At 43.1% G+C, this 16,723-nt stretch overlaps 1 protein-coding gene across 4 annotated transcripts in view; it reads right to left on the bottom strand.

Annotated features, from left to right (window-relative positions):
• The window catches only part of coasy (CoA synthase), a 24,054-nt gene extending 17,419 nt beyond the window's left edge, over nucleotides 1-6,635 (bottom strand). The window contains exons 1-6 of one of the 4 annotated variants that reach the window (XM_024008607.2): nucleotides 6,477-6,635; nucleotides 3,731-4,490; nucleotides 2,616-2,830; nucleotides 1,964-2,095; nucleotides 1,089-1,287; nucleotides 893-957 (exon numbers count right to left, since the gene is read on the bottom strand). In XM_024008607.2, the coding sequence (XP_023864375.1) occupies nucleotides 893-957; nucleotides 1,089-1,287; nucleotides 1,964-2,095; nucleotides 2,616-2,830; nucleotides 3,731-4,442 (1,323 nt within the window). In that variant the 5' untranslated portion in view covers nucleotides 4,443-4,490; nucleotides 6,477-6,635. The remainder of the gene's footprint in view (nucleotides 1-892; nucleotides 958-1,088; nucleotides 1,288-1,963; nucleotides 2,096-2,615; nucleotides 2,831-3,730; nucleotides 4,491-6,476) is intronic. The other 3 variants (XM_024008609.2, XM_024008608.2, XM_024008611.2) reach the window with 3 other exon arrangements.
• Between the last annotated feature and the right edge of the window lie 10,088 nt (nucleotides 6,636-16,723).

Below are 16,723 nucleotides of genomic sequence, written 5' to 3'. Positions count from 1 at the left end.
AGCACTGGCACTGCGTGCCTTAGACCCCTGCACCACTCGGGAGGCCTATTCCATTTCTTTTTAATCATAAAAAAAAACTCCCTAGTTCTTGGCGATGACAAGCATACCCATAACACGATGCAGCCACCACCAAGCCTGAAAATATAGTACTCAGTTATGTGTTGGATTTGCCCAGTTCATTTCTTTGCAACATTTTTTTGCAGTTTTACTTTAGTGCCTTATTTCAAACAGGATGAATGTTTTGGAATATTTGTATTCTGTACAGACTTCCTCTTTTCACTCGGTCATTTAGGCTAGTATTGTGTACTAACTAGAATTAATTAAACATCCTAAATTTTCTCCTATCATAGCCATTAATCTAAACTGTTTTAGTTTTTTGTGGTTGAATCAGTGTTTGAAATTCACTGCTTGACTGAGGGACCTTACAGAGATTAGGTAGTCAGTCAAAAATCATGTTAAACACTTAATTGCACAAGAGCTTGTGTGAGTCCATGCAACTTTTGTGACCTGTTAAGCAAATGTTTGCTCCTGAACTTATTTAGGCTTGCCATAAAGCGGTGGAATACTTATTGACTCAAGACATTTCAGCTTTTCATCTTTAATTAATTTATAAAAATGTATAAAAACATAATTTCACTTTGACATAATGGGGTYGTCTTGGCAAGTGACACAAAGTTAAGCTTTGACACGTCAAGGGGTGTGAATAATTTCTGAAGGCACTATATCTCTGCTGATATAGTCCATTCCATTGATATTTGAAAAGAAAATGCTAAATACAACTAAATAAACCCTTTTTTTTTTTTACATCCCTTGCCATTTGTATAAAATATAAAATATTATGTTCTCAAATATTATTGGGCTGTATTTCACACATGCCATACACAAACATTACCTTGTTTCCAAAAACTTTCCTGCCTAGTGCGCGTCTGTTGATAGTTTTGTCCTCGTTAATAAGATCTGCAAATGATAAGAGTCATTCATTGAAACAGATGCTTTGGTTAAAGCCTTACATCATATCTGTTAAATCAATTCTCCACTATACAGAATATGARGACAGCTTCTGTCAGCTATGTGGACGGAAGACCCACCCGCACCTGATCCAAACTCCTCCAGCACCCTGTTGTAGGCAACTTCCCCCGGCTGGTAGGTCTCGTGGCCCAGCTGGTCGCTGTCGATGCGGACCGCACCCATGGCCTCCAACTGCTGGGCAATGGAGCTCTTCCCGCTGCCACTGCTCCCGGTCAGGCCAATCACATAGGGCACCAGGGGGAGATGGGACTTGTTCTGCTTCACAGGGGARAGGCAAGAGGGGTAAAGGTGAACGGGGCATCAAAATGCATTGGCAGTCATATGGGGGCTTGTGTGTAAGTGGTAAATAATCACACTAAATGTCTGACAATGTCTGACACCAACTAAATTAAGCCGCTGGTCGATTTTTTCTTGAGTGGATGATCGGGGGCTGAACATGATTACAGATAATTATTAAACTGAAAATAGACCGCAAGCAGCACAAACAAATTATTTGAATAAAACAATAATTTCAAATCTTGCTTACATTTGTCCACGATGACATGTCTCTCTATTATGCATGGAAATACGTGGGAACAGACTTCCAAAATTAAAATCACTTAGAGGCTGATTTCCTGGTCTTTTATGTCCAAAAATGAAAATTGGGGYGCCAAATAAAACCACCTGAGGGTGAAATTCATCCCGCCAGTTGGGTAGCCCTGAAATGGGGAATAAGGTGCCACTTGGGGAATAAGATGCCATTTGGGACACAGTCCCTGTTATTTGCATAGAGATCAAAAATACTGAAATTAGCCCCATCTTTTGCCGGTGTCAGCGACTGAAACTACTTAGGGGTACACAAAATCTCTTTCTGTCTCAAATACCAAGTAGAAATTAGTATGCTATGTGTGACACCCATGAGCAGGCTGGAAGGGAAGAGGGGMAATGTGTGTACTTTTGGGTCTGTGAGGAGGGTCCCCAGGAGGCGTGAGCGGAGGCTGGAGGAGCTGATCTTCTCCTCCTCCATCTCAGTGTGGTGGGCATCCTTCAGCAGCTGGATCTCGTGCAGTACCAGTCCTGGAAGACCCTAATAGGGCAGACAGTTGATGACAAGACACCAGACAWAACAAAGACAATATATAGGCTATGTTCAGCCAGACGTAACACAAACAATACATAGCCAGCCATACCTCAGCCTGTGCTGTATCAAGAGGCCCACTCAAAACACTAGGATTGTCTTTGCCAGCTATTAGACACCATTGAAGCTTGTTCAAGTTGTACTGTATGTTTCTAAACCCAGACACGCAACATCACGAGACTTCCGGGAACGCRTACGAAACAGACCAGGCCTGAATTTGGGGTTTGAGAAGTCAATGAGAGAAGTGAAGAATTCTTCCTTAGTAGTTTGTTAATTGTCTCGAAATCTAAAGTCACAACCTGGATGTGAACCAATATCTTTAGTTCAAATATCTTTAGTTGTTATTACTCCAACCTGTGAAAGTGWCAAACTAAAATGTTTMAAATTATATCGAAGGAGTGCTTTTYATTTGACAGCCTGCACATGCGCAGTTTGGCAAGAGAAGACCATTTAAACCCAACGCACTTACGTTTTCGAGGCGCTTCTTGTTCACAGCCTCGCCTCCCCTGCGGGTCTCCTCGCTAACCACAATGCATTGCAGCTGGGCATCAATAACGGAGGGTCCAAAGGGGTCCGAAAGGGGCACGATCTCGTACTGCAGCGAGGGCTTGACGTCCTGCAGGAACTCATGGAGCCGCTGCACCCGCAGYGCATATGGTTCGATTAGCTCCTTTAGCACCTTCTCTGAGGACAGGCAGAGAAAGATAAGAAAAAGAGGGTGGAGAAAAAAAAAGAAGGTGGAGAAAGAGGAAGAAGAGAACAAAGAATAAGAGGCAAGGAAAATGGCAGGTTATGGGACATCAAACGTTTTATTCCGCTATTGTGCAAACGTATCCGTAAATCCACACTCTTCAATGTCAAGGTTGAGTGCAGGGAATTTTCTGCCATTGTAATCCTTGGGCAGGCCGCCTAAGCATTTTTTTCGGGTCTCCTAAATCCAAACAGTGTAAAAAAATATATATAATAAAAAAAACTTTATACATTTGTGATGGGAAAACYCTTTCAGTGTTAACTTAAAATGACTAAAAACAGATAAAATATTTAGAAAAGATAATGGATCTCTATGTTTTTCAATAATATCARCTATGAGAATGAACAATCCCCAAAATAAAAACTAGACAACCGGGGAGAATTTAAAATACCAAAAAACAATGAATTTAGCAGTATTGATTTTGTTATTATGTTTGAGCAAAACACAGAATTAGCCATGGCAAAATGCATAGGAAATTAACTTTAAAACGGCACTATTTTCTCTCAGCTCCAAGAATTTGAATAACAGGAAATTGCCTTAAATATTCAAAAAAAGTCTCTAAATTGTCAAGATGGGGGACCTCAAATTTTGCACCGCCAACGGTCTGCACACCCTGCCCACCACCTGAAACCCTTTTTGATCCAGAAAAAAAACCCTGGAGCACAGTGAATTCCAAAGTCCTTTTAAAAATGCCAATCCAGATCAGATTATATAGCCCATTATGGGGTAAGGAACACAATACCTTGTGTATGGATAGAAGACAAGGAGACCTAATAATGCCCAAAGAAACTTGGTTACACAGCACCATTGTTCTTTCTCATCATTCCACTTACTTTTTAGAAGTTCTTGGTCACACACCCCGATAAGGAACCGCTTGTTCGCCAAGAGGCAAGAGATGTTCAGCAGCGTCTTGTGCGCCCCGTGGAGGCGGTCGAACGTTCCCCCTACAACCACCTCACTGTAAGTCTCCATGCGCTCCGACCTAKTATCCCAGTCGTCCTTTTGGCCCTCCTTCTCTACCTCTTCCTCCAGCTTCTGCAGCTGCGGGTGGAGCAGCACRGAGGCCAAGCCGGGCGTGCAGACGTAACAGTAGCCCGTGTACCTCTGCAGACACTGGGCCACCAGCGGGGACTGGCCTGGGTCCTGCAGGGCGAAGTCTGTTAGCACCACCTCGGGGGAGTGGGAGAGGGGCTGTGGGGAAGGGAAGGGGTTACATGCTACCCCTGTCCCACCTGTCTCTGGGCTGGAGGCATTGTTGGGCTGGGCGCGGACGTTGGTGAGGAGCACTCGTACGTCCAGGTGGCCGCACACATTGGCAGCATTGCTGTAGAGCCCGGTGATAAGGCTGGACAGATCCACCACGGGCGGGATGAAGACGGGCCTGGGCTGGCCCCCGCCAACACCCAGGTTCAGGCCTGGATGGAGATGGACGTAGAGGGTGCGCTCCACCACCTGGGCAGCCGAGCTGAGTACAGGGGCAATGCGCAGGGGGAGGGTGTGGAGGGGAGAGGTGAGCACCAGGATGCCCGTGCTGAACATGGACATGTTGGCCAGATGTGTCACAGGAGCAGGGACACACGCTTGGCACAATGTCTGGGGTAGAGCAAAAGGCAGGGTCACACCATTACAAAAAACATTGAGAAAACCTATACCTATTAATTAGTTACTTAAGCTAAAGGTCGGTATCAATAAAAAGTCACAATACCGTGCAGAGCGTTTGATTTGGCTGCTGGGGAGCAAGGAGACCCCCAGCGCCGCTGAAATTTGTATTTATTTAACCTTTATTTTATCAAGGAGTTATTTTTTTATKTATCCAGATATCTGTAAGCAGGGATGGACACCTTTCAAAGTATATGTTGGTACTAATATGGACACCTTTCAAAGTACATATACTTAAATCAGAGTTATTTTTATGCACTCTTGAGAAACAATATAACAACATATACTTTAGAATCGACCCCTGTGGGACACCTTTCGTAATATTCAGGAAACCTGATTAAACACCATCAGTAGATACACATTGAGTTCTATCTGTCAAGTAATTTTTAAAAACCAGTTACATGCAGCGCTGGTCGAGGCCAATTGAGAAAAAGCCTCTGAATTAGCAGGGAGTGACAACAGTATAGAAAGCCCTTGACAGGTCAATGAAGAGTTGACAACTACATGCCGGTTTTCAAGGGTTTTGCTAAACAACATCTATTTGGCTTTAATATCATCACCTCTTGAAGAGCATAGTCAGAACTAAACATTTCCTATTATTACACATTTAACTATATCATCAGCGTTATAAGCAAGAAACTGCATGCTTTTCATGATCAGTAAAATCAATTGATCATCTATTTTCAGATTTGGATAGGCTACCCTTACCTATTGGCATGTTACTGTACCTAGCTAGCTAAGCAAACATGTGTCATTTAGCTTGCTTCAGAGATTAAAGCTTTTGGAAAGAGCTTTACATGGGTAAATCCTCCTCCTGGTAAAGTTGTAAATCGACTACTGTCTTGAGCACTATAGATGGCGAGCAAATATAGCCATCTAATTTATCCCCTGAAAGATAACGTCTATATAACAAGCTATCCCTTATATGCTGCTAGAAAATTTGACACATATCCTATCATGTCTGTCAGCTGCAATCTTTGATTAAAAACACTTAAAAACAATGAAAAGGTGATCATGTTGGGTAACTAAGCTGGGTAGGCTTAAAGTTACGTTGGAGAATAAAGTACTTTAGGTCTACTTACCAATTTGTTCAACCAACTGTGAAACGTTTCTATCGGTAGAAATTGCAAAGTAGTTTCTACTGGTAGAAACGTCGCACAATTGGTTAAACATATTGGTAAGTAGACCTAATGTATTTTTTAAATAAAGGATGGGAAATTAACCTAAACCACTCATACCTGTCAGGTATAGTTCACTTTTATATCACTCAAATATCCAATTAATTGTGGCCAATATTGAGAGATATTGTGAGGCGTTTTATTGATAACGACCTATTTAAGGGAAAGCTGTCACCCTGGCCTTTTACCAAGGAGTAAACCGTAGGTAGCCACGTCTGGTAAATCAATAACGACTAAACAAACAGATGAAGACGAATGATTTCTTATTACTATAGCTAGCTAAGTTAACTATAAGACACATTGACCTTCGCTAATGAAATAGGAACATTCGAGGAAATGTGTTTAGTTAGCTTTGCTACTTAACTTTACTTGTTTTTGTTAGTTAGTTTCTGTTACTTGCAGCTAGCTGGATAGCCAAGTAGCTAACGTGAACTAGCTAGCTACGTTCACGTTAGTTGGTTATGATCAAGACATTTGCAACACTCCGGAGAGCCAACAAGTCATCCTCAACTCCGCGTTGTGAAGTAGCTAGCTAGTTTCCATTAGAGTGGAGTTTTACTTGGCAACGACGTACACCCCGGAATATTGTCAGAAGACTACACATTGAATTTACTACCATGACACACAACCCATAGCTATCATTGAAGTATGTCGCTAACGTTAGCTGACTAATACCGAGCAAGCTAGCTACTGCGTTCGTGCGTAGAAATAACAACATGAAGAGTGACAATAGTTACTTTACCTTGTGCAAATGCTGTAGCAAGGTAACGTGAGTTAAGTTTAAATCTCGTCTGTAACTGGCTATTCCCAATGGCTAACTACGTTGTTGTACCACTGTCCAATATTGTTATTATTCTTTCGATAGAGACATGCCCATTTGACCTAGCCAGCTACCGGTTGCACATGGACAACATTCATTGGTTGATTAATGGGTTTGGGGACATCTGGGTAATGTAGTCAGCGAAAATATCTAGCTATTCATTTCCATTTCATAATCAGCCGACAGAGGTCACTATTGATATGTTGGTGCTATTTGTGAAATACGAACTTAAATCAACATTTCTGCTATTGATAGAATAAATCTGGTTCCATTTTATTATATAATTTATATTATACCATTATTTTTTTTGACTTGTAGGCTACCTATTTTATTGCATCACACAGGAGTGTCATTTAACCAGGCAAGTCAGTCAAAGAACAAATTCTTATTTACAATGACGGACTACCCCGGACAAACCCTAACCTGGACGACGCTGGGCCAATTGTGCGCCGCCCTATGGGACTCCCAATCATGGCTGGTTGTGATACAGCCTSCAATCGAACCAGGGTCTGTAGTGACACCTCTAGCACTGAGATGCAGTGCCTTATACCGCTGCACCACTCTGGAGAWAGAAAGAATACAATCACAGACAGGAAATGCACAGTAGGCCGACCACCTGTAAAACCTGCTTGGCATCTCAGCAATGCACTTTGTAATGAACCTCAAACCCAGTCATGTTGCGATTCCCACCATCATAGACTATAATGTTTCCTTTAAAACAGATCAGTGTCCAAACTTCAGTTCAACATTTATAAGTTGCACCAGGCCCGTAATCACAAAGCATCTACGAGTAGGAGTGCAGATCTAGGATCAGTTTGACCTTAAGTCATATTGAACAAAGGTAGAACCTGAGCCTAGATCAGCACTACCGCTCTGAGAAGCTTTATACGCACCCATCTCACCTGTCTCAGTCCTTATTTCTGCTGCAGATGAGAAATCATGGCCTTTATCCATTGTACAAAGATAACAGATCAAATCAAAATTAATTTGTTTACGTTTAACCCCTCATACAGTGAAATGCTTACTAAACCATCAGTGCAATTTTTAAGTAAAAAAATGTTATAGGTTGGAAGCAATAGATAAGTAAGGAAATAAAAACAGTAAAAAAGACAGTAAATAATAACAGTAGCGAGGCTATATACAGTGGCGAGGCTAAACAGTAGCGGAGCTATATACAGGCACTGGGCTATATACAGGCACTGGTTAGTCGGGCTAATTGAGGTAGTATGTACATGAATGTATAGTTAGTGGCTATGCATATATGAATAAACAGAGAGTAGCAGCAGTGTAAACGAGGGGGGGGGGGGGCACAATACAAATAGTCCGGGTAGCCAATTTGATTACATGTTTCAGGAGTCTTATGGCTTGGGGGTAAAAGCTGTTGAGAAGCCTTTTAGTCCTAGACTTGGCACTCAGTACCGCTTGCCATACGGTAGTAGAGAGAACAGTCTATGACTGGGGTGGGTGGGGTCTTTGACAATTTTTTAGGGCTTCCTTGACACCATACACACTACCCTCTGTAGGTGCCTTGCGGTCGGAGGCCGAGCAGTTGCCATACCGGCAGTGATGCAACCAGTCAGGATGCTCTCGATGTTGCAGCTGTAGAAACTTTTGAAGATCTGAGGACCCATGACAAATCTGTTTAGTTTCCTGAGGGGGAATAGGCTTTGGTCGTCCCTCTTCACGACTGTGTTTGGTGTGTTTGGGACCATGTTAGTTTTGTTGGTGATGTGGACACAAGGAACTTGAAGTTTCCAACCTGCTCCACTACAGCCCCGTCGATGAGAAATGGGGGCGTGCTCGGTCCTCCTTTTCCTGTAGTCCACAATCATACTCCTTAGTATTGGTTTACGTTGAGGGATATGTTGTTATTGCTGGCACCACCTGGCCAGGGTCTCCGACCTCCTCCCTATATGCTGTCTTGTCATTGTCGGTGATCAGGCCTACCACTGTTGTGTCGTCTGCAAACTTAATAATGGTGTTGGGAGTCATCTGGCCATGCAGTCGTGGGTGAAGAGGGAGTACAGGAGGGGACTGAGCACGCACCCCTGAGGGCTCCAGTGTTGAGGATCAGCGTGGCAGATGTGTTGCTACCTACCCTCACCACCTGGGCGCGGCCCATTCAGGAAGTTCCAGTATCCATATTGCAGAGGGAGGTGTTTAGTCCCAGGATCCTTAGCTTAGTGATGAGCAATTGAGGGTACTATGGTGTTGAACGCTGAGCTGTAGTCAATGAATAGCATTCTCACGTTAGGTGTTCCTTTTTGTCGCAGGTGGGAAGGGCAGTGTGTAGTGCAATAGAGGATTGCATCATCTGTGGATCTGTTGGGTGGTATGCAAATTGGAGTGGGTCTAGGGTTTCTGGGATAATGGTGTTGTGAGCCATTACAGCCCTTTCAAAGCACTTCATGGCTATGGACATGAGTGCTACAGGTTTGTAGTCATTTAGGCAGGTAGCCTTAGTGTTCTTGGGCACAGGGACTATGGTGGTCTGCTTGAAATATGTTGGTATWACAGACTCAGACAGTGACATGCTGAAAATGTCAGTGAATACACCTGCCAGTTGGTCAACACATGCCCGGCGCACACGTCCTGGTAATCCGTCTGGCCCCGCGGCCTTGTGAATGTGACCTGTTTAAAAAAGTCTTACTCACATCGGCTACGGAGAGCGTGATCACACAGTCGTCCGGAACAGCTGATGCTRTCATGCATGCCTCAGTGTTGCTTGCRTCGAAMCGAGCATAAAAGGGATTTAGCCTACCAGACGAGCTTGTGTCACTGGGCAGCTCGTGGCTGTGCTTCCCTTTATAGTCTGTAATAGTTTGCAAGCCCTGCCACATAAGACGAGCGTCAGAGCCGGTGTAGTACGATTCAATCTTAGCCCTGTATTGGTGCTTTGCCCGTTAGGTGGTTTGTCGGAGGGCATAGCAGGATTTTTTATAAACTTCCGGGTTAGAGTCTCGCACCTTGAAAGTGGCAGCTCTACCCTTTAGCTCAGTGCGAATGTTGCCTGTAATCCATGGCTTCCGGTTGGGGTGTGTACGTACAGTCACTGTGGGGACGATGTCCTCGATGCAATTTTTGATAAAGCCAGTGACTTGTGGTGTACTCCTCAATGCAATCGGAAGAATCCCGGAACATATTCCAGTCTGTGCTAGCAAAACAGTCCTATAGCTTAGCATCTGCTTCATCTGACCACTTTTTTATAGACTGAGTCACTGGTGTTTCCTGCTTTAATTTTTGCTTGTAAGCAGGAATCAGGAYGATAGAATTGTGGTCAGATTTACCAAATGGAGGGTGAGGGAGAGCTTTGTACGCGTCTCTGTGTGTGGAGTACAGGTGATCTAGATTTTGTTTTACCTCTGGTTGCGCATTTAACATGTTGATAGAAATGAGGTAAAACTGTTTTAAGATTCCCTGCATTGAAGTCTCCAGCCACTAGGAGCGCCGCCTCTGGTTGAGCAGTTTCCTGTTTTCTTATTTCCTTATTACAGTTGACTGAGTGTGGTCTTAGTGCCAGCGTCCATCTGTGGTGGTAAATAAACAGCCATGAAAAGTATAGATAAACTCTCTTGGCAAATAGTGTGCTCTGCAGTTTATCATAAGATACTCTCTACTTACTATACTCTAAAATCTAGAGACTTCTTTAGATTTCGTGCTCAAGCTGTTTACAAATATGCACAGACCGCCCCCCCTCGTCTTACCGGAGTGTGCTGTTCTATGTAGCCAGTGCAGCGTATATCCTGCTAGCTGAATATTCATGTCATCATTCAGCCACGATTCCGTGAAACATAAGATGTTACAGTTTTTTATGTCACATTGGTAGGATATTCGTGATCGTACCTCATTTAATTTATTGTCCAATGACTGTAAATTGGCGAGTAATATTGACGGTAATGGCAGCTTTCCCTCTCGCCTTCTCCGGATTCTTATGAGGCACCCCGCTCTGTGTCCTCTGTACCTGCGGCTCTTTCTCTTGCCAATAACGGGGATGTCGGCCTTGTCGGGTGTTCACATTATATCCTGTGCTTCCTGCTTGTTGAAGAAAAATGTTTTAGTCTAATCCTAGGTGAGTGATCGCTGTCCTGATATCCAGAAGCTTTTTTTTGCAGTAAAATACAGTGGCAGAAACACTATGTACAAAATAAGTTACAAATAACGCAATTTTATTTTGCACAATTGGTTAGGCACCCATAAAACTGCTGCCATTTCTTCCGCCGCCATTTTACACGGCTGATCGATACAGAATTAAACATCCAGTAGTTTGGTGGATTGAAGACGTTGCATTGCGTCAACCTGGTTGTGCGCCACATCATCAACTGCATAGTCGGCTTCTGATTGCCATATCGTGGTTAGCTGATATGTTTTCAGTTTATTTTATAAGATCTGTAAGGCCTAATAACGCAGCTTTTACAATCTAAAGGGAGGACGCAAACCACACAGCCTGGACAGCCGCTAGTGGTCGCTATTTACCTGTCGTTTGACGGGTCATTATCATCTGGACGCACATTGTAGGCTACGTCGGCTAGCAAGATTCATTCAGCCCTTGAGCCAGCAGGTACATTAAACATGTTCTATTCAGACTGCAATAGCATCAGTTTTATATTTCACAACTTTGAAGGAGAGCAAACACCTTTTATTTTTTTTAATTATGCCGACAATCTAATAAACAGTTACCACATCATGCTAGTGCTAGTGCAGGAGGTTGCATATGGCGTTCAGCCAAACACTGCACATTGTACAAATGGGCCAGGGCATGACTCTTTGTTAAGGGTCACCTAATTGGCTGACACTGTTAGCTACACCTAGCATAGAGGGGGATTTATTAATGGCTAAGACTGGCCGAGTCAAGTGTTGGCGTTGATTGCATTAGTTTTGGAACTGGGGCTGCCTCGTGAAGCCCGGTGCTCTGTTCTGAAAACAAAAGTGACATAGGTTAAGCATGTGGGTATATGAGTAGAATGTTTAGTGTTTTAAACATGTGTAACGGATGTTAAATGGCTACTATAGTTAGCGGTGGTGGCGCTAATAGCCTTTTCAAATCGGGGACGTCACTTGCTCTGAGACTTTGAAGTGGTGGTTCCCTTTGCTCTGCAAGGGCCGTGGCTTTGTGGGGCGATGGGTAACGATGCTTCGTGGGTGACTGTTGTTGATGTGTGCAGAGGGTCCTGGTCACTTGCCTCTGAGACCTTGAAGTAGTGGTTCCCCTTGCTCTGCAAGGGCGCGTTTTGTGGAGCGATGGGTAACGATGCTTCGTAGGTGACTGTTGTTGATGTGTGCAGAGGGTCCCTGGTTCGCGCCCGGGTCGGGGCGAGGGAACGGACTAAAGTTAAACTGTTACACATGCAAAAGTGATTGCTTTGATAAAAACACTTATTTACCTTCCAAATGAAATTAGTTTGAACATTCTTAAACATATGCTGAACAAAACTATAAACGTAAAGTGTTAGTCCCATGTTTCATCAGCAGAAATAAAGATCAATTAATTTCCAATATGCCACAAAAGTTTCTCTCAAATGTTGTGCACAAATTTGATTACATCCCTGTAAGTGTGCATCTCTCCTTTGCCAAGATAATCCATCCACCTAACATGTAATTGCAATTCATCTGATCACTCTTCATAACATTCTGGAGTATATGCAAATTGCCATCATACAACTGAGGCAGCAGATTTTGTGAAAATTTATATTTGTGTCATTCAAAACTTTTGGCCACGACTGTTTCAAGGCCTACCTTCAAACTCAGTGCCTCTTTGCTTGACATCATGGGAAAATCAAAAAATCAGCCAAGACTCAGAAAAAAATTGTAGACTCCACAATTCTGGTTCATCCTTGGGAAGATTTCCAAACGCCTGAAGGTACCACGTTCATCTGTACAAACATAGTACGCAAGTATAAACACCATGGGACACGTAGCCGTCATACCGCTCAGGAAGGAGACGTGTTTCTGTCTCCTAGAGATAAACGTACTTTGGTGCGAAAAGTTCAAATCAATACCAGAACAACAGCAAATTACCATGTGAAGATGTTGGACGAAACGGGTACAAAAGTATCTAATTCACAGTAAACGAGTCCTATACCGCCATAACCTGAAAGGCTGCTCAGCAGGAGCCACTGCTCCAAAACTGCCATAAAAAAGCCAGACTCCGGTTTACAACTGCACATGGGGACAAAGATTGTACTTTTTGGAGAAATGTCCTCTGGTCTGATGAACACAAATAGAACTGTTGGCCATAATGACCCATCGTTATGTTTTGGAGGAAAAAGGGGGAGGCTTCAAGCCGAACACCACATCCCAACCGTGAAGCACGGGGGTGGCAGCATCATGTTGTGGGTGCTTTGCTGCAGGAGGGACTGGTGCACTTCACAAACTAGATGGATCATGAGGAAAGGAAAAGTATGCAGATATATTGAAGCAACATCTCAAGACATCAGTCAGGAAGTTAAAGCTTGGTCGCAAATGGGTCTTCCAAATGGACAATGACTCCAAGCATACTTCCAAAGTTGTGGCAAAATGGCTTAAGGACAACAAAGTCAAGGTATTGGAGTGGCCATCACAAAGCCCTGACCTCAATCCCAGAAAATGTGTTGGCAGAACTGAAAAAGCGTGTGCGAGCAAGGAGGCCTACCAAACCTGACTCAGTTACACCAGCTCTGTCAGGAGGAATGGGCCAAAATTCACCCAACTTATTGTGGGAAGCTTGTGGAAGGCTACCCGAAATGTTTGACCCAAGTTAAACAATTTAAAGGCAATGCTAGCAAATACTAATTGAGTGTATGTAAACTTCTGACCCACTGGGAATGTGATGAAAGAAATAAAAGCTGAAAWWAATCACTCTACTATTATTCTGACATTTCACATTCTTAAAATAAAGTGGTGATCCTAACTGACCTAAAAAAGGGATTTTTTTACAAGGATTAAATGCTAGGAATTGTGAAAAACTGAGTTTAAATGTATTTGGCTAAGGTGTATGTAAACTTCTGACTGCAACTGTATGTATAGTAACCCTAGGTGTAAAATAGTAAATCATGGCTACTTCTCAGAAAGTTTTAAACTGTCAAGAGGAGTAAAACAAAGTTGTCCACTATCGGCATATCTATTTATTAGCTTTTCACACTCCTGGCATTCTCTCAATCAGCTTCACCTGCAATGCTTTTCKCACATTCTTTAAGGAGTTCCGACATGCTGAGCACTTGTTGGCTGCTTTTCCTTCACTCTGCGGTCCAACTCATTCCAAACCATCTCAATTGGTTTGAGGTCAGGTGATTGTGGAGGCCAGGTCATCTGACAACTGATTGGCTCAAACGCATTAAGAAATTCCACAAATTAACTTCTAACAATGCATASCTGTTAATTGAATTCATTCCAGATGAGTACCTCATGAAGCTGGTTGAGAGAATGCCAAGAGTATGCAAAGCTGTCATCAAGGCAAAGGGTGGCTACTATGAAGAATCTCAAATATATTTTGATTTGTTAAACACTTTTTTGGTTACCACATGATTCTATATGCGTTATGTCATAGTTTGGATGTCTTCACTATTATTCTACAATGTAGAAAACAGTAAAAATAAAGAAAACCCCTAAAAATTAGTAGGGGTGGCCAAACRTTTGACTGGTACTATATATATTTACAAAAAATATATACGGGGGATTGGAAATAATGCAGACAATTGCGCTGATCGAAGCCACAATCTGCAATATTAAAGCTGTTCTACATACTAAAAATAAATAAAAAGTTGAGGGAGCATGCAATTGGCAGGCTGACTGCAGGAACATCCACCAGAGCTGTTGCCAGAAAATTGAATGTTAATTTATTTACATTAAGCCGCCTCCAACGTCATTTTAGAGAATTTGGTAGTACGTACAACCGGCCTCAACCGCAGACCACGTGAAACCACACCAGCCCAGGCCCTCCACATCCGGCTTCTTRGCCTGCGGGATCATCTGAGACCAGCCACCCGAGCTCTGACTGGGAGAAATCGATTTGAACAGTCATCAAACTTGGAATTCCAAKRCGGGAACTCTGGCCTCTTTCTAGAATTCCAACTTTCCGACTTGAAGATCACTGATGTCATGATTTAACCTCGTATATATTTCAGAGTATCCCAGTTTTTTTTTTTTATGTGGCGACTGTGTAGGTGTAGACACATGGTGTTCGGAATTCCATGATCAGAACTCTGTAATCAGAACACTAAAACTGCATGAGGTGTCAAGTCAACKGCCTGATAAAGGTCCTAGATGGCAGGGAGCTCAGCCCCAGTGACGTACTTAGCTGTCCGCACAACCCTTTGTAGCGCCAGGCGATCGAGGGGGGTGCTATTGCCATACCAAGCAGTGATGCAGCCAGTCAGTATGTCATTTAGCAGACGCTCTWATCTCTACCAACTGAACTACAGTCAGAGGACTAAATTAAAGCATAAACGCTTCAAATGAGTTTGCAACTAAAGTTTATTGTCAATATAACTTATGACATTGCATATGTTTTGTGATTGCAATGGAATGTGTCCTGACCCTCTGATGACAAATGCAGGTTATACAACAAAAAGTTWACATAATTTGCAGGAGATTCTTGTTCCCTATAGTCATGTTTTTTTTGCTTGTCATTATCAACATATATAGAATAAAATTCACACARAACGAGCTATCTAGTAAAACACATTCAAACATGAAGAGATTTCTGGATATAAACAATTCAGGTAGTTTCAGTGTAAAAATAACCATCCAATTAACCAAAATCACTGTATTAAAAACAAAACATTGAAGATGGCATAAATTTCCATGCTGTTTTTAAACAAAGGATTAAACCATATGAGAATATTGTGCCTCTAGTATTCCTAAGAAAAATGTGAGCCTCCTCAAGGTTTCCCCATCGGCAGCATTTTGACAGCTAAGTATTTCGCTAGTGTTTGACAATGTAGAGAGASACTTCTACCACACGGAGACCATGACTTTTATCATTTGTGTATTTTCTGYTGTGATTTTAGGGAAGATGCCGTTGTGAAACTTCTCCCACAGTCTGAGCAATAGTATGGTTTCATTCCAGTGTGTCTCCTCTGATGATTTTTCAAATCTGTTGAAAAAGCAAAGCTTCTCTCACACTGAGCGCACTGATATGGTTTCTCTCCGGTGTGAATTCTCTGATGCTGTGTTAAGTTTCCGAATGAAGAGAAGGCTTTGCCACAGTCAGAACAGCCGTAAGGTTTGTTGTCTAGCCTGTGCACTCGCTGATGTGCCGTTAAAGAGTCTGCCCTAGCAAAACCCTTCCCACATTCAGTGCACAAGTGAGGCTTCTCCCCTTTATGAATTTGCTGATGTGTTTTAAGGTGATGTGATCTGGAAAAACCTGTCCCACAATCAGGGCACTTGTATGGTTTCTCTCCGGTGTGCACCCGCTGGTGTTTTTGCATGTTGCCAAAATGTGAGAACCCCTTTCCGCATTCAGGACAGTTGAAAGGCTTCTTTCCTGCATGCACAGCGCTCTCATGCGATTTGAGGTTTCCCAATTGAGAGAACCGCTTTCCGCACTGAGAGCAGGGATAGAGTTTCTCTTTGGTGGGACGCTGCACCCTCTCTGAAGTGTGAACTCTCTTGTGTATGGTTAAGATGTCTGACCTAGCAAATCCCTTTCCGCACAGAGAGCAGTTATACGGTCTGTCTGATTTGGGCAGCTCTCTGTCTGATTCCCCTGACTCCGAGGAAGTCTTCCCACTGTCGGAGTGTGAGTTTGGGCTCCCTCCTGGCCCTGGCCCTGACAAAAACAAACAAGATCTTGAGTTAGACAACTAGAGCTTAGTAAATCTCCACATTATAAATTGTCARGTGACCAATCCAAATCAGGGCTCTAGACTCCTTATTCCTAGGTTTAAGTTAGTGTAGGGGACTGATTTAGACCTGGGACAACAGGTGGGAACAATTAATTATCTGGTAGAACAGAAAACCAGCATTACTCTGGACCTTACAGGGTAAAAGGCGCTGCATGGTCAATACAACTTCTGCATTGGCCGTGCAGTATTCCCGCCCCCACCTACCATCAATATATGGTAGGTGGGGGCGGTGYCCATTTTACTCACCCTAGCAGAGCTGGTTAGGCTGTTTTCATGTTATCRAGAGCATTGGTGACTAACTGTGCTGCTGGCAACAATGAATTACACTTTGTTGCTGACGTTTAC

The sequence above is a fragment of the Salvelinus sp. IW2-2015 genome, linkage group LG18 (assembly GCF_002910315.2).
Source record: "Salvelinus sp. IW2-2015 linkage group LG18, ASM291031v2, whole genome shotgun sequence".
In the NCBI taxonomy this organism is placed as follows: Eukaryota; Metazoa; Chordata; class Actinopteri; order Salmoniformes; family Salmonidae; genus Salvelinus; species Salvelinus sp. IW2-2015.
This window is presented reverse-complemented; position numbering and strand designations above follow the sequence as displayed.